The sequence below is a fragment of the Prionailurus viverrinus genome, chromosome B2 (assembly GCF_022837055.1).
Source record: "Prionailurus viverrinus isolate Anna chromosome B2, UM_Priviv_1.0, whole genome shotgun sequence".
In the NCBI taxonomy this organism is placed as follows: Eukaryota; Metazoa; Chordata; class Mammalia; order Carnivora; family Felidae; genus Prionailurus; species Prionailurus viverrinus.
The window spans coordinates 97,444,536-97,464,949 of NC_062565.1; the positions used below are offsets into that span (position 1 = coordinate 97,444,536).

Consider the following 20,414-nt stretch of genomic DNA (forward strand, 5'->3'; position numbering starts at 1 on the left):
ACTTACTCTGAGCTCCTTTTTATTTTATTATTTTATTTTATTATTGTGCTTTATTGTATTTTATTGTATTTCATTTCATTGTTGTTTATTGTATTTTTTGAGACACAGAGAGAAAGCATGTATGCACGTGAGCTGGGGAGGGGCAGAGGCAGAGAGGGAATCCCAAGCAGGCTCTGTGCTCAGTGCATAGCCCAACATGGGCTCAGTCTCACAACTGCAAGATCATGACCTGAGCCAAAATCGAAAGTTGGACACTTAATAGGCTGAGCCATCCAGGTGCTGCTACCCTGAGCTCTTTAAAGCAGAGAAACTACAGGATCTAAACTAACATTTTAACAATTTGACTATTGTTTTGAGGAGAGATAAAAGGGACAAAAGCAGGAGGCCACTAATCCAGAGTAGATGAGAGATGACGGTAGATTGGATTAGGTTAATAGCAGTGGAGGAGATGAGAAGTAGACAGACTCTGCATAGATTTTCAAGGTAGAATCAGCTAGACTTACTACACACTGACTGTGGTGTGTGTGAGAGAGAAAGAAGTCAAAGATGACTCCAAGGTTTGAGCTAGGAAGGCTGTAGATAGAATAACAGGTTTGGGGGATGGGGGATAGACTAGGGAAGACCAGAGGCTGGTTTTGGACATGTCCAGTTTATGATGCATACATGCCAGTAGAGATGTTAAGTAGGCAGGTGCATGTACTAGAGTATGGAATTCTGGGGGAAAGTCTAAAGGGAGATTTAATTTGAGAATCATCAATACAGAGTTGACATTTAAGGCCATGATAATGAGTGAGATCATCAGAGAATAACATGGAAGGAGTGTATAGATGGAGAAGAGAAAAATCTAAGCACTGAGCCTTGCAAAACTGCAATATGAAAAGTCTTGGAAAGATGAGGAGGAACCAGCAAGACAAACCAGGAAAGGGGTGCCTGGGTGGTTCAGTTGGTTAAGCAGCCAACTTCAGCTCAGGTCACGATAATCTCATGGTCTGTGAGTTCAAGCCCTGCATCAGGCTCTGTGCTGATAGCTCCGAGCCTGGAGCCTGCTTCAGATTCTGTGTCTCCCTCTCTCTCTGCCCCTCCTCTGCTCATGTTCTCTTTCTCTCTGTCTCTCAAAAAATGAACATAAACGTTAAAATTTTTTTAATTTTTTAAATGTTTTATTTATTTTAAGAGAGAGAAAGAGAGAATGAGTGGGTGAGGGGCAGAGAGAGAGTGAGACACAGATTCTAAAGAAGCCTCCAGGCTCTGAGCTGTCAGCACAGAGCCTGACACGGGGTTTGAACTCACGAACCACGAAATCATGACCTGAGCTGAAGTCAGACGCTTAACCAGCTGAGCTACCCAGGCACCCCCCCAAAAATTAAAAAAACAAACAAACAAACAAACAGGAAAGACATCCAGTGGGGTGGAAAGACAACTGGGAGAGTATGGCCTTGTGGGAGCCAAATGTAAAAAGTGTTTCACAAAGGAGAGGGTGATCAGTCATGTCAAAAGCTCTGATCCAACAAGGAAGACTAGAAGTGGCCCTTAGATGTGCAACTTCCTAGCAAGAGAGGTGGTTGTACAGTGGGTGGGATGAGAACCTGATTAGAATTAGCTCAAGAAATAATGGGAAGAGAAGCATTGGGATCAGGAGGTAAAGTCAGCTCTTTCAAGGAGGCCTGTCTGAAAGGGGAGCCGAAAATTAGCAGTAGCAAGAAAGAAAAGTCAGATCAAATGGTTCACATCCATTAGGATAGCTACTATCAAAAACAAATAAAAATAAAAGATAAAAAGTAGTGGCAAGGATGTGTAGAAATCAGAACACTTGGTGGTAATGCAAAATGGAGCAGTGTAGTAGTTCCTCAAGAAATTTAAAATAGAATTACCCAGCAATTCAGTTTCTGGGTCTATATCCAAAAGAATTGAAAGCCAGGAGGTATTTGATACTCATGCTCATAGCAGCACTATTCACAACAGTCCACGAGGAAGCAACTATAAATGTCCATTGACAGATGAATGGGTAAACAACAGGTCGTACATCCACACAAGGGGATATTATTCAGCCTTGAAAGGGAAGAAAATTTTGGCACATGCCACAATATGCATGAGACTTGAGGAAATTTGCTAAGTGAAATAAGCCAGTCACCAAAGACAAATATTGCATGTTTCCACTTACATAAGATGCCTAGAATAGTCAAATGCATTGAAACAGAAAGTAGAATAGTGCTTTCGAGGGGCTGGAGGGAGGAGGGAATGGGGAGTTGTTGTTTAACAGGTACAGTGTTTTGGCTTTGCAAGGTGAAGTTCTGGAAATTGAATGCACAACAACGTGAATACACTGAACACTAGAACTGTACATTTAGAAACGGTTGTGATGAGGGGCGCCTGGGTGGCTCAGTCGGTTGAGTGTCCGACTTCTGCTCAGGTCATGATCTCACGATTCGTGGGTTTGAGCCCCACATCGGGCTCTGAGATGTCAGAGTCTGGAGCCTGTTGGGGATTCTGTCTCCCCCTCTCTCTGCCCCTCCCCCGCTTGCACTCTGTCTCTGTCTCTCTCTCTCTCAAAAATAAAGATTAAAAATTAAAAAAAAAGAAATGGTTATGAGGGTAAATTTTATGCTATGTGTCTTTTACCACAATTAAAACATTTTTAAAAATCTTTTAAGGTTTTTGGTATTTGAGATGGGAGAAACATGTATTAATACTGATGGCAATAATCCAGTCGAGAGGGAAGAAAGGATGATACGAGGGCGTGCGTGCAGAGCTACTAGCTTCAGGACTCTGAGTAGGTGAGAGGGGATGAGATTTAGTGAATGGAGGCGGGTGCGTGGGAGGGGGATGGCAAGGCCTGAGAGAGAAACACGGACCTTTCATCTATTTTATTGCAAGGCAGAATATAACGGCCTCGATCTGGGGTGGGTGGATGTGGAGGTGGGAGCTTACAAAAGGTCTCTTCTGATGGCTACTAGTTTCTCAGTGAGGCTGGAAGCTTGAGTGTGAGGACAGAGGAGAGTGTGTTAATGAACTAGGAGGGTAGGAGAAGTGGGGGCACAGGGTGTGGCTGCTGAGCAACGTGGAAGGCACAGTGGGATGTGTGGACATGAATTTAAGTTCATTAAAATGAACTTAAAAGGAGACCAGTCAAAAGTGAGTACACTGGCTGCACCGGGCTGTATGGGTGCAGCATCTGGGGCTTTTGCGAGAGACACTGTGTTCATCAGAAGCTACAATTAACAACAGAGACTTCACCTTATTCTGCATTTAGCATTTGAAAAAGTAAAGGGCCCATCACGTAGCAATACACTGCTAAATACTATAAAAACAATCTGAAAGAAACCTTAGTGGTGGGAGGGAGCAGACCAGAAACCTACTGTGACTGACTTCAGCATGGTTCCCTCACCTACTAAGTGGGACAGGGTTATAGTTACGCTGCCTGTTCTCCCAGATTATGCACTAAGTGTCCCTTTGACAGTCTTTCGAGAAATGATATACTGCCCTGCGTGCCTTGTGATGGAGAGGCTGGTGGTGGCAGTGCCCAAGGACTGTGGATAGCAGACTCTGGAAGGGCCTGGTTAAATCCTCCTTTACAGGCTGAAAGCCCTCCAACCAACATACAGATAATGATGTTGGTGGGGAAAAGGCAAGATTTGGCAGGTTGTCATTTTTTCACCTGTGGTCTTTAAGTAAATCACCCAAAGATCCTCATGATCCTTCCCTAGAAAGATGATGATAGTGTCGATGGTGACGATGGTGAGGATGGTGAGGACAGGGAGGACGGAGAGGATGGGGAGGATGGTGATGGTGGTGAAGAAAGTGATGGCAGCTAAGACTTGGGTTGCCAGACACTGTTTACTGTTCATTTAAGCACCATGACCTAATGTTTGCTTGCTATGTTAATATTTATTATAAAAGGATCTGTTCATTGAACCCACCTCCAATGAAGTAATACAATTATAGCTGGTTGTTACCTCTGTCTGTCATTTCTGCCCAGATAAAGCAATTCAAGACATTAGAAAAAGTCAGCTGGTTGCAGGGCCAACTTTCTGAATTCATCCAACCTCTAAAACAACGGTGGGACTTTTGAATAAAGAAGAAAAACTCATGCAACTGTGGGTGGTATACGACTTTAAAAAAATTCTTCTTGATTAAAGAATAAATCATCAGTAGGAATACCTTTGAGTTAGCATTCTGAAATTTCTATCTCATTGTCTAACATAAAGGGAAAAAAAAACATTCCTAAATGGGAGTCACATATGATTTTAGAGGGCTCCTAAGACAGAAATGAGCTCAGTGACTAAGAATGTCCTTTGGTGTGATGTGGGGCCCATTCTGTCAGTGCCTCTCCCATGTGGAATGGGGAGCTACCTGTTGCCCAAAGTATCCAAGCTTTCCTCTGGAAGGGCATTTGTCTTTGCCATTGCTAGTTGTTGCTGTTCTTGTTTTGTTGTGTTTTGCTATGTTTGGGGTTTTTTTTTTAATGTTTATTTATTTATTTAGAGACAGAGACAGTGAGAAAGCATGAGCAGGGGAGAGGCAGAGAGAGAGGGAGGGAGAGAATCCCAAAGAAGCTCTACACTGTCAGCGCAGAGCCCGACCTGGGGCTCAATCTCACCAACGGTGAGATCATCACCTGAACTGAAATCAAGAGTCAGAGGCTTAACTGACTGAGCCACCCAGGCACCACTGCTGTGTTTTGTTTTTTAGTTGGACAAAACAAAACACCATGCTCCTATTTTGGTTTCTAATACCATTCTTCAATAAAAGGAACAAAGGCTCCTTGGAGAAATGGCTGATTCTAGGTCAAGGGCAGGAAATACACAAGATGAGCCTGTGGCATCTTGTCCCAGAAAATAAAGTAACACACACACACACACACACACACACACAATGATGAGGGCAGGTCATAGGAACATGTGAGTCAATCAAAAGAGCTTGTAATGTCCAAATCTAGAACAATATGAGCAATAAATAAAGAACGGGTAATGGATTATAATTCAAAGTATACAGTAAATATCCATGACTCCATACTGACATAAATGAATAATTGACTAGAGAGACACATAGAGGAAACAAACCTCCTATGCATTAATATTCCAAACGGTTTGTGGAGTGTAACTTCTCACTCCTTAAGTGTGGGCTGCACATAGTGACTTCCTTCCAAAGAGGACAGTATGGAAATGAGGAAAAGTAATTTTACAGTGGAGAAACCTGTCAAACACCACCTCAGGCACGTGATCAAGTCACCATCCACAGTGATAAGCCATGTTGATAGTACGCACCCTCCACATGGCACGATGGGAATAGCACCTTACCTCTGGAATCTTCTTCCCAGAGACCCATGACCCCAGTCTAATCATTAGGAAAACATCAGACAAACCCAAGTTACAGAACACTTTACAAAACACTTGAGGGGCGCCTGGGTGGCGCAGTCGGTTAGGCGTCCGACTTCAGCCAGGTCACGATCTCACGATCTGTGAGTTCGAGCCCCGTGTCGGGCTCTGGGCTGATGGCTCAGAGCCTGGAGCCTGTTTCCAATTCTGTGTCTCCCTCTCTCTCTGCCCCTCCCCCGTTCATGCTCTGTCTCTCTCTGTCCCAAAAATAAATAAACGTTGAAAAAAAAATTAAAAAAAAAAAAACACTTGACCAATACTCCTAAAAACTGCCAATGCCATCAAAAACAAGGAAAGTCTGAGAAACTTTTACAGCCCAGAGGAACCTAAGGAGACATGACAACAAGATGTTAATGTGATATCCTGGATAGGTCCTGGGACAGAAGAGAGGAAAACTAATGAATCTGAATAAAATATGGACATTATTTAATAATGATGTGTTATTATTGGTTTACTACTTGTGACAAATGTATCACAGTAATATAAGATGTTAACAACAGAAGAAACTAGGTGTGGGGTACATGAGAATCTCTGTTTTATCATTGCAACTCTCCTGTAAATCTAAAGGTATTCCAAAAATACGGTTTATTTGTACAGTATTAAAAGCAGGATCTGGCAGAATAAACTGGGTAAAATGGAGAGGAAGAAGGGAGGAGAAGCCTCTTTCTTGGATGCATAAGACTGGAGGAAGATTAGGTGCCCAGGATGCTGTGCTCTGACATATTGGAGCTAATCCTTGACCTTCAAAGCCAACAACCCTGTACGGAGGCTGGCAAAGTTGGCACCTTTACCTGAAATTCAAAACCTCAATCAAACGGGTGTGGTGACTCCTCATCCAGGGCATGGTTTCCAGTGGCTGCCAGAGGGGCTGTGCTTTGCTGGGGTAGAGTATCGTGGTGGGTGAAGCAGAAGAGTAAGGAGTTGGTCCCTGCCAGCTGGCGATTCCACCAAAGAGGGCTGGGGAATATGGAATATGGGGGCAGCTCAACTTTCTTTTCCATTTACAGATCCAAAATAAGGGCCTGGAGAGCTTCTTGCTCCAGCTGTCTTTCAGGGAAGACCTTCTCTAAGACATTTACTAGAGAATCACTGGAAAGAGTTGGGGGAGGGGAGGGTTTGTTTGCAAACTGAGATGTGTGGCCAGGGGACGCTAACAGAGGAAGGATAGTTTGATGTAAAAATTGCAGTATTTTTCTAGAACTATGCAAACGTGGCAGAAACAAAAGTACCAAATAAACAACGTTTCATAGATTGACAGCAAGAAGTTGGTAATCTGAGGACAGAGAGTGTGGTTAGGGGACTGCCTGCACATCAGCAGAGATGAACCAACAAAGCAAAATTTAAAAACAAGTTCAGGGTGGCCGTGGGCACCTACATTGGAATCTGTGCTCAAAGTCCAGCTCAGCCACACACCAACCCTGTCTTAAGTCTTGTCAGTTAGGATTTGGGAGCCTGTCCTTCCTCACTTGTGTGAGGATATCAATACCTCCTCACAGGGACGTGACAAGATTTAGACGTAAACATTTAGCATAGGGCTAATGCAAAGTAGAACTTCATAAAGGTTTGTTATTATTATTGCTGATGGTATGGAGAGAGGGCATGACAAGAAGGAGAGCGCCCACATTTCCTCACCCACAGAGTGGACACTGAGAACTGGCATGATTTCAGTCATCAACTACACATTGCTGATGCCCTGCAGGAGAACAGCCAGAGCACAGGGCTCAGAATTAGATCTGGGATTTGAATCTTGGGTCTGCCACCAGTTCACATGGGACTCTGAGCAACTCATTCAGTGCTTCCCGGCTTCATCTTCCAAAGCCATTAGATTGGGTAGATTGTTGGTTTCTAAGTTCTCTTCTAATCCATAATGCGTATATACCCTGCATTAGACTACTTCTGAAAACATCATAGAATTTGAGACAAAAACCAGTGTCAGTGCCATATTTTGAATGTTGAATAGAAGAAACGCGGCATCCTAAATTTCTTTGTAATTCTATTTCTGAAAATATAGAAAACTGGGTTATTTGGAGCGCCTGGGTGGCTCAGTCGGATGGGCATCTGACGCTGGCTCGGATCATGATCTCACGGTTGGTGGGTTTGAGTACCACGTCGGGCTCTGTGCTGACAGCTCGGAGCCTGGAGCCTGCTTCAGATTCTGTGTCTCCCTCTTTCTCTGCTCCTCCCCTGTTCGTACTCTCTCTCTTTCAAAAATAAGTATTTAAAAAATATGTTTAAAAAAAATAAAACTAGGTTATTTGGATCAACTGAGAACAACCACAAGGAATGGATAAAATGTAAGGTTAATGAAAGTACAGAGGGGCTGATAATATATAAAGAATTATCAGGCCAATATAGAAGTGAAATCTAGGCCTCAGGAATTGCTATGGAGCTCAGGGCTCACCCAAAGGGCTACAACCTCAGGACAAAGATGAGCCAGATGTAAATTTGCCCCACCTTACCCCCACCCCCACCTGACAATGAGGGAAGTGCGCAGAATCTCTGAAAAGATACTGCCACAAGCCGAATAGTAATTCAATAGAGAACAGAGTGTTAACTTACAATGAGTAGAAAAAAATTTAAATACCTAAAAAAAAAAAAATTCCAAAAGAAGGCAGGAAAGATGAGTAAAAGGAGCACAGAATGAATGAGATAAATAGAACACACAAAATAAAATATACATTTAAACCCAAACTTATCAGTGATTTCTTTAAACATAAATGGACTCAATGCCTAGTTAAAAGGCAAAGATTATTATACTGGATGTTAGGGGTTGAAATGTGTCCCCCAAAATGATGTTGAAGCCCTAACTCCCAGGACCTGTGAATGTGACCTTATTTGGAAATGGGCTCTTTGCTGATGATCCGTTAAAATGAAGTCATTAAGGTAGGCCCTAATCCAATATGATTGTATCCTTATAAAAGGGGAAATTTGGACAGAAACGGTCAAGTACAGAGGGAAGACAATGTGAAGATGCAGGAAGAAGGCCTTCTATGAGCCAAGGTGTAGACTGGTCTTGGATTTCTACCCTCCAGAACTGTGAGACACTAAATTTCTATTGTTTAAGCCACACAGTTTGTTGTACTTTGCTACAGTGGCCCTAGGAAACCAATATACCATATTTAAAAAAAAAAAAACATGTTCCCCCTCCCTTCCTTCCCCTCTACAGCCCTACTTGAGAATAACTTTGTTTATGTCCCTGCCGTAGCTTTTCTTGGGGGCACATTCCTCCTTTAGACTCACCCTCTTTCTCCACATAAAACTCCCCCAGGGTTCTGATGAGATGCTGTGGGAGTAGAGTTAGGGAAAACTCAATACCTCACTGTGCTTAACCTCAGACTTTAGTCTAAAAACTTGCTTGTTAGAAATGCAAATCAGTTCCAACAACAAGAAGGTTGTAGCCAATGACCTAATCCCATTCCTAGGAGTCGGCCTGTTTCTGGGTCTACCCATACATTCTTCTCCCTGCACTTGAAGGAGAGATTGAACACCTAAGGGATAGAGCGGCCAGTATCCCTTGGCCTGGAGGCCTGCTTTGGCAACATGCCTTTCAGTTAAATCTGAGATCCTAGCTAAGCTATCTTTGAGCTTCTCTAAGAAAATAAAAGTACCCCAATACAATAAACTGCCTACACCACAATGAAGAAAGAAAGGGATGCTTGAAGGTGGGAGGGAAATGGGCTGGCTCTCTTGGGCCTTTCAGAAGTACAAACATGGTGGAGACAGGGTGAGGATGCTGGAGCTTTCTCCCACCATCTCTGTGCTGGGTTCAGATTCTTCTCTGGACCCAGGCAGCCACTGAAACTGGTGAAGAGCAGAGGTGAGTGGCATGGGTGGCTGCTGCCTGGCCGAGGGCAGGGAAGAATGGTTTAATTTCCTCCCGACCGAGGGAAGCTGAGAGAGGAGATGATGAACCTGGTACTCCATGGGTACCAGGAGAGAGAACAAAGAAAAGGGAAAACAAACAAACAAACACTTGATAAAGGGAAATTCAGAAGAATGCATCTATCTGTGAGAATTATTTAATGGGATGTTGTCTCTACGCCCTCCGACCCCAACAATCTTTAATAGAGACCACACATTTCAAGGAATGGTTGGTGTGGTTGGGTTTCTTACAGAAACTGGTGAGGAGGCCAAGTTCTCTGCATCAGCAGGAGTGGGGTCGGCCCTGCAGATGAGAGAGGAAACATGGCACGTCCAGTGACAGGCATCATGTGCATAGAGGAGCTCAGAGCAGTGGGAGGCTGGAGCCGGCTTGTACACAAAGGATAACTTATATTTTCAGGAATATTGCAAGTTGTTAAACATGGTGATTATTAAACATTAAAGTATATATACTTCCAGAGAATTAATTTAAAATACATTCAAAACAAGGTAATAGATACTCAAAACTCATCACTGTCTAACTATTTTATTATCAATACTGACACCATGTCCTTAGATGTCATCTTGGCGCCTTGAACCTGGCCATGTTGGGAACATCTCCACCTTGGAAATTGGCGAATGCTATGAATTAGGGCTGACTTTACTACTTTGTTGACTTACAGACTTGAGAGAGTGATGGAGAAAATGGTAAAAACACAAACTAAACTTAAAAGTGTGCCTTCTTTGTAGCTGTGACACCGTGAATAGCACAAACAACTGAACTATTTTTTTTGACAAACTATCCTCTGTCCACGATAAAATTGTGAAGAAGTTTATCCCATTCTCAACATACAATTCCAATATACAACTTCACTGTTTACATTTCCCTTACTTCTTAACATAATTGGAAACATCGACTAGCGTTCATGCCCGAGTTACACTCAGAACGCTGCGGGGAATCATAAACCAGCACACGAGGGCCTCACGCCCACCATTGCACCTCACACCCACCATTGCACCTCAACCTTGGCCCTTGCTCCAGCCCTGGTGTTGGGGCTGGAGGGTAATAGAAAGCCACAGGAGAGATAGTCCATACCCTAGGTGCTGTTTTTTGTGCTTGTGTAATCATTTTCCTCCATGGGGCACAGGTGGGGCACCAAGCCCACCATCAGCAAGGGGAGGCCTTGAAGACAGGGACAGGAAGGGTTATTTGGTATCTATTCTTCCCTTGCATACTACCATGCTACATTTGGTGTTCCAAAATATAACTCTAAGACAATATAAGATCTGGACAATCAAAGAATCATCAAAGCCATTTTGACAGTTTTTGTGAAAACACATTTTAGAAAGAGACTTTAAACAAGTGTTGAAACAAACAAAACACTTTCTGCTTAAGTTTGAACATTTTCCTACTTGAGAGTTTTGTGAATTTGACTTCCTTGTTACACAATGCCAAGAACACATACTCTTTTGGGGGTCGGGAGGTGGGAAGAAAAGGATGACAATAAAAAAGAGAGAATAAAATAATGTTGTGAGGAACGTGGGTGCCTCAGTCGATTAAGCATCTGACTCTTGATTTCAGTTCAGGTCCTGATCCCAGGGTCTTGTGTTTGAGCCTCGTGTGCAGAGGCTGCCTGGGATTCTCTCTCTACCTCTATCTCTGCGCCTCCCCCACTCGTGCATGTGTGCTCTCTTTCTCTCAAAATAAAAAAAAAAAACATAATGTTGCATTTCCTTATGTTTATTAAAAAATCACTCTCTTTATAGAGTAAATTTTCTAGGTAACAGAAGACTGTTCTGTAAGTACTTAGCAGAGGCTGCTGGTTATTCCCAAATATCCACGCTCCCTTCTTTCTTTATTAATGCAATCTCTGAATTTTAGCCAGCCACCTGATCACCCCATACTGCTTTGCCCCACCTCCCTTGGAGTTAAGTGAGGCCAAGTGACTAGGTTCTGGCCAGCAGCATGCAAGTGTAAGGCGTGTGTGCAGCCTTGAACATTGAGTCTTTAAAGGGTAAAGACATGCCTCCACTAGTTCTGCCTCCATCTGGCTGGCTAGACTAGCAGGAAAGAGGGAACTGGAGGAGCCATTTTATAGCGTGAGGTAGGGACTTTGTGTTAAGAGGAGAAGAGTAACAACAGAGCAGGAGCCTGGGTCCCCAACACCATGGAGGCATCATGTCACCTTCAGATGGGCTTCCCAGATTTTTAACATAAGAAAGAAGTTAGCTTCCTCTTCTTTAGGCCTCTGTTGCTTCCCCTTTGTCACAGCAGCTGGATTTATATTCTCAACGATACAATTACCAACATTTCAGAACATGTTAACCATTTGTCTTTAATATTTTACAGAGTATCTTCTTTCTAAACATGTTACACGTTTCTAAGCTCATTAAACAGAGCAGACAGGACATAATTTGGAAAGAGTAAATGGGAAAGCATAATTACTATTCTGAACAATAATGCAAAGAGATTGCCAAGGTCTAGAGGACTTCTGGCCCAACAGTAGGCAGCCTCAGGCTGTGGGATTTGGTTCACTCATACCTAATTCCTGCAGTTTTTCTAGCTCCCTCACTATCATGGTTCAAATAAGAAAATATACACAAAGTGCTTTGGTCCAGAGCCTCAAACACAGAAGTGCTGAATAAATGTTATATACGACTATTCTTGCTATTAGTATTAATTATGATGATGGTGATGACGATGATGATGATGTGTAGGGGACAAACAGCTATTTTTAAAACCCAGCACTTTCTTCTTCCTGCTTAAATCATAATCCCAATCATAAAGACACAGAAGCTGGAGATCCCACTGTTAGGTGACATTACAATCAGCTGCCGGTACAGAATAGAAGCTAGGGCTCCTCCTTGATGCAGACTCTCTTTATATCTTTAAAAAGACCTTAATAGTCTTTTTAGTCACGAAATATGAGGAAAATCTATCTGTTGACCTTGGGTTGTCTCTGAACTAAACCAGTAGCAGATGCTTCAAACTGAGATGTAAATTCTGTTTGATAATGAAGAAGGCTGTTTTCATGGCAGTCGGCGTAGGGCTCTTCAGAGAAAATGTGATGTTAAGAGGTTTTTGCTTTCTTCGACTGGGGTGAGAAGGAGGCAGTAAGGCCATAAAATGATGCTTTCCCGGCAGTGAGCATGCCCCAGAAATGTGGCTGCAGGCCTGGGCCAAGAGGCATGGGCAGATGGGCCCTGGGAGGAGGCATGACCTATGAACTCTGGAGCACTGACATCTGACTACCCGTTGAGTTCTTCCTTTTCTGCCTGCAATTCACTCATATTATTCTCAAGACTCAGAGAAAGGGTTAAACATCACAGCCTGTGTCAGCTGTGCTTGGATCTTAAAGGGAAAGGCTTGTGCCCATTCTTGGACCAGACAGAGTTTCCACCTGTGCTGGGCAGAGGTGATCGAGAGTGCAGTTTGGGAGAGCGCCAGGCAAGAGGTGACAAATGTCAACCAGCATAGATCTGTGATGCAGTCAGTACAACAGGCATCCTCAAGACTCAGGAACCTTCCAAAGGCTCAAACACGGATTACTTCGTTATGACAGTATTGTTAGGATGAATATACCATAATGATGTTCTTATTGAAATGACAAAATTGTTCTTCACTACTTTATAATATTGATAATGTTATTGTATTTGTTATTGTTCTGTATTATTAATAAAACATCATTTAATTATAACAATAATTATTATTATACTTTCAGTACCCAGCTGTGTGGGCACTCTTCTTCCCCAAAATATCTTCTCCTTCAAATCTTAAGACTATTAAATCGCTATAATAGAGCTTGTAAGAAATGCATCTACAATAAAGGTAAATAGACTCTGAAGGAGGGCTTGGAAGCATTTTCTTAACAATTAAATACAGGATCTTTAAGGATACACCAAGTAATATCTTACTTCGCTTGCTCAGGGCTTCTTTTTTAACAACTTCTGGCTCCCCAACTGTGTCTCAGATAGTTAAAATTGCCAAATTAGTGGCCATTTGGTAAATGGACCAACACTGTACAGTTTTCTCGGTGGCTTCTCCACAATTAAAACCTTTTCATTAACGGTAAAAGGGGGCTTCTGGGTCTAAGAAATTGTCAAAAAAAAAAAAAAACTGGAGAGACTTAATTGGTTGCCAAATTTATTTTGCGAAGTAAGGACATTTTTTAAATTACCAAATCCTGACAACATACAACAATTAAATAAAAGAAAACAAACTCTAACGCCAAAAGAGTAAGAAGCAGATATTTCAGAATAAAGGATGATCCTTTGGGTGGAATCATTTTAGCTCTACGAAGATTTGCACACGGTTCTTATTTTTCTCATGTCACCACGAGGGAGTCAGCACTCCGGCTGACTAGCACCTGGTTTGGAGGTGTTCTTGGACACTTGGGGAGCTGTCTGGGAGCTGCTGGCCTGAAATAATTCCCACACAGTTCCCCAAATACATGGAAGATGGACTCAAGGAAGAGCTGTGGCCCGTTGCCCCTAGCCAAGTAGCCCTGTGAGGCATGGACATGAGATCTGCCTGCCATGTGCAGGGCCTACATTGTCAGCTAACCATTCCGAAAGCTTTCTTCCTGCTTTGATGTGTCTCCGAGTGTTAGGAGCCCTGAAAACTGCCCCTTTTAGGAGACAGGAAAATTGCCAAGTCGGGCTCATTCCATGGACTGAATTCCCATTTTTCCTGGCCCTAGAAATGCTGTGTCTGTTGGTAATTTTCATTCTTGGGTCACAGCTCCCAGGGGAGTAGGAGAAAGGCCAAATAGGAGAGAGAAGTTTTCAGTGTGTTTCTTCAGATCCTGGACTTGCTCCCTGGCTCTATTCACAGAAGGGCTGCCCTGCTCCGTCCTTCCAGATTTAATACCCAGACCTCAGCCATGGCGCAGGTAGCTGAGCTGGGAGGGCCTGCCCTATGCCGGCTTCAGAGAAACAATGCTGAAGCTGAAGTGCCCATGAGAAAGAGGAGGCTCTCTTTGTTAGAAAAGTAACCAGTGACAGAAGATTTTACTTTATGAGGTGGCTGAGTAAAAGCTTCTTTTACTAAAACCCATGACCCCCAAACAACTTTGAGTCACCTTCCCCCTACCTCCTGTTTTTATTTTCCAGCAGTTGGAAGAAGTGGGGAGAACCAAAGGGATAAAGGTTGAATTCATCACCGATTCTTCCGGAAGCTTTGTCTTTCTGCTGACCTGAAATAATTTCCATACATTTTCCTAAATATATGGGAGTTAATTGCCAATTTGCATTCTGGTTTGAGTATTCAGATCTCAAGATGGAAACATAAGCTCTTTATTTCAAGAAAAAATAAAGGAAGGAAAACTTCTGAAGCTCATTTTCTAATGCCCAAAAGTCTTGTGGAGAATGAACTCAGTAGTCTTTCTTCTCTAGTAGCCTCCTCAAAAACGTCTTGGAGGAGAAGCTCTCCCTCCCCTGGTTCAGATTGCTTTATGTGATTGCAATTACATCAGAGAATTTCTTTTCCACCCCCTGCCACTCTGAATTGTTAATTCTTCCAAGGGTCACGGGATTTTAATTCTGCCTGATACGCCTCCTTGAAGCCAAACTTGACGTCAGCACTTTTTATAAGCAGGAAACTATGAATTAACACCCTGAATTTTCATGATGAGTCCCCCTTGTTTAGGCTCTGTTTGGAAAAATTCTTCTATGTCCTCTGACACTAGGCTGCACGCATTATTAATTTAAGTGTTTCAGGAACATCATCTGCTTTTACTAAAATAAATGACGAATGAGTTCTGGAAAGTGGCTTTGAGCGCCGCCCTAGTAGGCACAGTGAGGGGAAAATTCAATGTCTGAAACACTAATTTAAATGCAAGTCTTAAAATGTGTGTTTAGCTATGACCCTAAAATCTGCTCGCCTTACAACTTTCCCCATCTGGTGCAATTTGCTTTCTCCACTTGTACAAATGCACACGACGGGGACAGCATGCAATGTGGGCCCCGCTGTAACAATGAGGCCTTGTCTGTCACAGACTTCATTGAGAGAAACTTACTTCTCATCTTGTCATTACCCAGTTCCCAGCCTTTCCTCACATTCTGCGGTGGGGCTCTGCCCAAGCACCCATGCCCCAGCCCAATGTCACCGTGGAGAAAGGAGATGATGGAGCCGTACCTTGTACCCAGGCTTCCGCCCTCTTTTCTTTGGGATCTTCGCTGCTGGCAAAGAACCAGCTGAAGCAGAATAAAGGTTATGCACTGCCATCTTCATAGGTGTTGAGTGCAGTGGGGGTCGGCCTCGCTTTCTCCCCGGGATCCTCTGAGACTGCATGTCTGCTGGTGCCAGTCTTACAGAAGGAAGTGACAAATCGCTCACAGGCAGAAGAGGTGCTAAGAATTAGTCCAGACACAAAGCAAAACAAAAACAGAAGGGTTTGTTTGGTTTGCAAGGCAAACATGTATCCCATTTGGTGTTTTTGGCCATGCCTATCCTTTATTGGAGGGGAAGACCAAATACAAGACTGCCAGGCACCACTAGGAGTTTTTACAGTGCTGTTGGAGTTCTGGGATCATTTCAAGGAGAGCAAATTTCCACAGGGCTATAATGAAGCAGTGAAGATGCTGTCTAGGTGGAGAGGACAATAGATTCCCAGCTCCAAACGCAACCGATACTGCCGCCAACAACGAGACGACTTTATCAATGTGTGTCTCCGTTTCCCCACTTTGTTCAACCTTGAAGTGATAACAATAGTATTAGATAAGTACAACTATTCCCTCACATTCGCTGCTGCCCCTTTGGTTGGGTTATAAATTGTTATGACCTTTATTTTTCCCATGGAAGGGATGTAACGGTACAAATCAATTGTATTAAAGTTATGTCCCTCGGTCAAAATGCGGATAGAGATTTACCTACAGAGATGTTCATTTTAGCATGTTTTAGAATTGCGAAAACAGAATGGATGGAGCCCAAATAACAAGCAATAGGGGAATAGTTAACATTATCTACAGAACAAAACAATCACCTGGTTAAAAGTCTTTAACCATACTATTTCAACAACATGAGATTGAATGAAAAAGCATCTCATAAATTGTGCTTAAAAATGATCTCCACTAGGGCGCCTGGGTGGCGCAGTCGGTTAAGCGTCCGACTTCAGCCAGGTCACGATCTCGCGGTCCGGGAGTTCGAGCCCCGCGTCGGGCTCTGGGCTGATGGCTCGGAGCCTGGAGCCTGTTTCCAATTCTGTGTCTCCCTCTCTCTCTGCCCCTCCCCCGTTCATGCTCTGTCTCTCTCTGTCCCAAAAATAAATAAAAAACGTTGAAAAAAAAAATTAAAAAAAAAAAATGATCTCCACTATGCAAAAATGTATGTGGTAAAAAAGTGAAAGGAAATGACGTAAGTGGCAGAGACGGTAGAACTGTTGGTAATTGTTCGCTATGGACACATCCTTTCCCCCAAACAGATACCCCACATGCTATAAAATTCATAGCATTAAAAATACTAATGATGCGGGTCCCTGGGTAGCTTAGTCAGTCCAGCGTCTGACTTCAGCTCAGGCTATGACCTCACAGTTCATGAGCTCGAGCCCCCACATCAGGCTGACGACTCAGAGCCTGCTTCGGATTCTCTCTCTCCTTCTCTCTGTCCCTCTTCTACCTCTCAAAATAAATAAAACTTAAAAAAAAATATACTAACGATAAGCTGTCTCAGGTAGAGTTGACTAAATCTTGCAGCAAGAGGTAGTTGATCAACTCCAACCCAGGGAGCTCAGCGGTATCATGAGCTCAAGGGTCAGATTTCCTTGAATGTTAAGAAATGTAACAAGTCGGACAGAAAGAACTCTACACTCTAACTCAGGGATGATGTTAGGTGACAAAACTCATTTCTGAGGCTTAATGGTAGCCAACAGTTGGAAATGAGAAGCTTTTGCTCAAGAGGCCACAGGAAAAATTGGGAAAGATGATGGAAGCGGTCCCTACCTCCCAGGTCTGGGCAGCCACTGTAGGAACCAGATTGCTTTGCTCGGGAAGGAAAATATCAAATAGTGGATATTTGATATCCTAAAACATGACGGGAAATTTGGGGCATCTTTTACAAATGTCAGTTCAGTTTGTTAATTCTCTGAATATTAACGGTATCCTCTCAATAATATTGATTGCTCTTGGAAATATCATACCTAGCACATAGAATTTTAAAGCATAAATTTGTTTATTGTTAGGTATTTCAGGTAGATAGACAAGCTGTTGAGGATGTCGATTTTCCTTGTTTTTGTGTAAGAAAAACACCATGTCTCATTGATTCTAAAATGCACACTTTTTTACAAAATAACATCTCTGAAGTCACAATGCACCCTAAAGCATTGCAAGCACATCAAATTCTGTAAGGAGCAATTTTTCTTTCTTGGTACATGAAATAATGAGGTGTGATATTATCAAGGGCATCTTACAGTCAATGAATCATAATCAATGAAGATAAACCCATCAATATGTGAACAAAGGGAATCATTTCATTTCTAGACTTACTGTCAACATCCCCCAGTGCCAACAAATACCCCAAACACTCGTTTTCAAAAAAGCGGCTTCCCAAAACATTGAAAACCCACCAAAATTTATTCAGTAAGATCTTTGCTGTGTGGAACTTGATCTGAGTCCCATTTTGAGCTATCATGATCAAATGTCTGCTTCTCCGTTTTTAGTTTACAGATTTTGGAAATGGGATTTCTTTTTCTAGTCTAGGACAGGTTTTTCTACCTTTCTACTTTGCCTCTAGGGACAAGGTCAGCGATGTATCTAACATTAAGATCAAAAGTCAATAAGAGAAAACCCAGGTTCGGAGAAGGCATTGAATCTCTTTCCTCCTGTTTTTGAAGGCTCAGTTGGCTGTGTTCCTTCCCTGGCGAATTGTGATCCTCTGCTAACTTAGATACTCCCTCACAAAAGTCTTCTTGTTGAATAGGTTTTGAAGAGTGAAGGACGGGTGACTAATTAGCGTATTATCCTAAGAATTTGTATCACTCAAAATTATGCTGAACTATCCCCAAATTTCTCAGTATGTTAGAAAAAAATATTTCCTACAAAAAAAGCTATCTTTTTAAACACACTTTTTAATGTTTATTTATTTTTGAGAGAGAGAGAGAGAGAGACAGAGTGTGAGTGGGGGAAGGGCAGAGAGAGAGGGAGGGAGACACAGAATCCAAAGCAGGCTCCAGGTTCTGAGCTGTCAGCACAGAGCCCAATGTGGGGCTTGAACTCATGGACTGTGAGATCATGACCTGAGCCAAAGTCAGACACTTAACCAACTGAGCCACCCAGGCACCTCACAAAAAGCCATCTTTTAAACTGAGCTTTTCTGTTCTAATTCTCTTTCTCTACTGTGAGGAAAAAACAGGATTTGTGCGACTTTCCACTTCCTTACTTGAAGTGCATCTATCTTAAGGTATGAAGGAGCTTTCCTGAAAACTAAATCTGATTAATGAATTTCATGCTAGTGGAGCAACAGTGAACTATTATTTATTTTGTTTTTTCAATGTTTTTATTTTATTTTATTTTTCGAGAGAAAGACAGAGCGTGAATGGGGCAGAGGCAGAGAGAGAGGGAGACACAGAATCCGAACCAGGCTCCAGGCTCTGAGCTTTCAGCACAGAGCCAGACATTGGGCTCGAACTCACGAGCTGCAAGATCACAACCTGAGCCTGAGCTGAAGTCAGACACTTAACCGACTGAGCCACCCAAGTGCCCCAACAGTGAACTATTATTGGTGGCACACGAGGCACTACAGTAATTGGGGAAATACTTGGAGATGGTTCATCCACTGATCAAGAAGATACTATTTTTCAATTCCTTCTCACAAATCAATATTTAAAAAAAAATTTTTTTTTTCAACGTTTATTTATTTTTGGGACAGAGAGAGACAGAGCATGAACGGGGGAGGGGCAGAGAGAGAGGGAGACACAGAATCGGAATCAGGCTCCAGGCTCTGAGCCATCAGCCCAGAGCCCGACGTGGGGCTCGAACTCACGGACCGCGAGATCGTGACCTGGCTGAAGTCGGACGCTTAACCGACTGCGCCACCCAGGCGCCCCCACAAATCAATATTTTAATATGCGAGTAAATGCAATTTTAAGTAACAAGATTTTTAAAAACTGAAGAGGTTATTTTAATTATGTGGGGTTCTCTGAAAGTCTCCTTGGAATAATTTTAAAGAGTTAGGGGAAAACACAAAGTGGTATTTTAATAACAGACTCAGACACTTTGGAAATGATGGTGACAATAGTTCAGGGTCTCCAAAAATGTCCTTTTCCAAAACTAAGACATGAACCAAAAAAAAAAAAAAAAAGAAAAATAACAAATACTGAATACTTAATACTGAAAACAAGGAAGGGTCCCAATCTTGGAATGCAGGGGAAACAAGGAAGATGGGATTTTTTTTTCTTTAGGGAGAACATAACTATGGAAGATAGACAATGACAATTTATCAGATGTTTAATGAAAATATCGAAACTAATAGAAAAGGGGGCGCTTGGGTGCCTCAGTTGGTTGAACCTCCAATTCCTGATTTCAGCTCAGATCGTGATCTCACAGCTGGTGAGATTGAGCCCCACGATGGGCTCTGCCCTGACAGCACAGAGCCTGCTTGGGATTCTCTCTCTCTTTCTCTGCACCTCCACTGCTCACATTCGCTGCCTCTCTCAAAATAAATACATAAACATTAGCAAAAAACTAACAGAAAAGGAAAATACTCAAACATATATTAAGAGGCTGTCTTCCATAATGAGGAGGCTCTCTGTGTCTGAAGAAAAGTTCTTTAAGAATAAAGAACAGCAACAAATCCTAATGAAAATAATACACTCTTAGCTTTCTATGGCACCCTGAGCCAGAAAAACAATGGAATTACCATAGTGACTTTTTTCCCCCCGGGTGTTTATAGTTGCTAAAATTCCTCCCACCACAGGGCCTTTGCATATGTAGTTCCCTTTGCCTGGAATGCTCTTTCTTCTTCCTCAGTTTACTCCTGAGTATTTTTTCATCAGTTAGGTCACAGAAGGTTATTCTGACCTCTCATTTGATTTCCTGAGCTTAGAGTTCCTCAGCTGTGACACAAACCCACAGCATGTACATCGCCATGGAACTTGGACAAGGGAAACAGGTGAGAACATGAAGACAAACCACCTGCTGTGCCTCTGGACTGGGAGCCATTTTTCTTCTACCATATCCATGACA

General features: G+C 42.6%; 1 protein-coding gene across 8 annotated transcripts in view; it reads right to left on the reverse strand.

Annotated features, from left to right (window-relative positions):
• SCML4 (Scm polycomb group protein like 4) overlaps window positions 1–20,414 on the reverse strand; it is a 124,971-nt gene that overhangs the window by 50,724 nt on the left and 53,833 nt on the right. For 7 of the 8 annotated variants that reach the window (XM_047858421.1, XM_047858420.1, XM_047858416.1 and 4 more), the window contains one exon: window positions 15,373–15,587. The exons of the other annotated variant lie outside the window; for it this stretch is intronic. In XM_047858421.1, coding sequence (XP_047714377.1) covers window positions 15,373–15,587 — 215 coding nt within the window. The remainder of the gene's footprint in view (window positions 1–15,372; window positions 15,588–20,414) is intronic. 8 annotated transcript variants of the gene reach the window in all.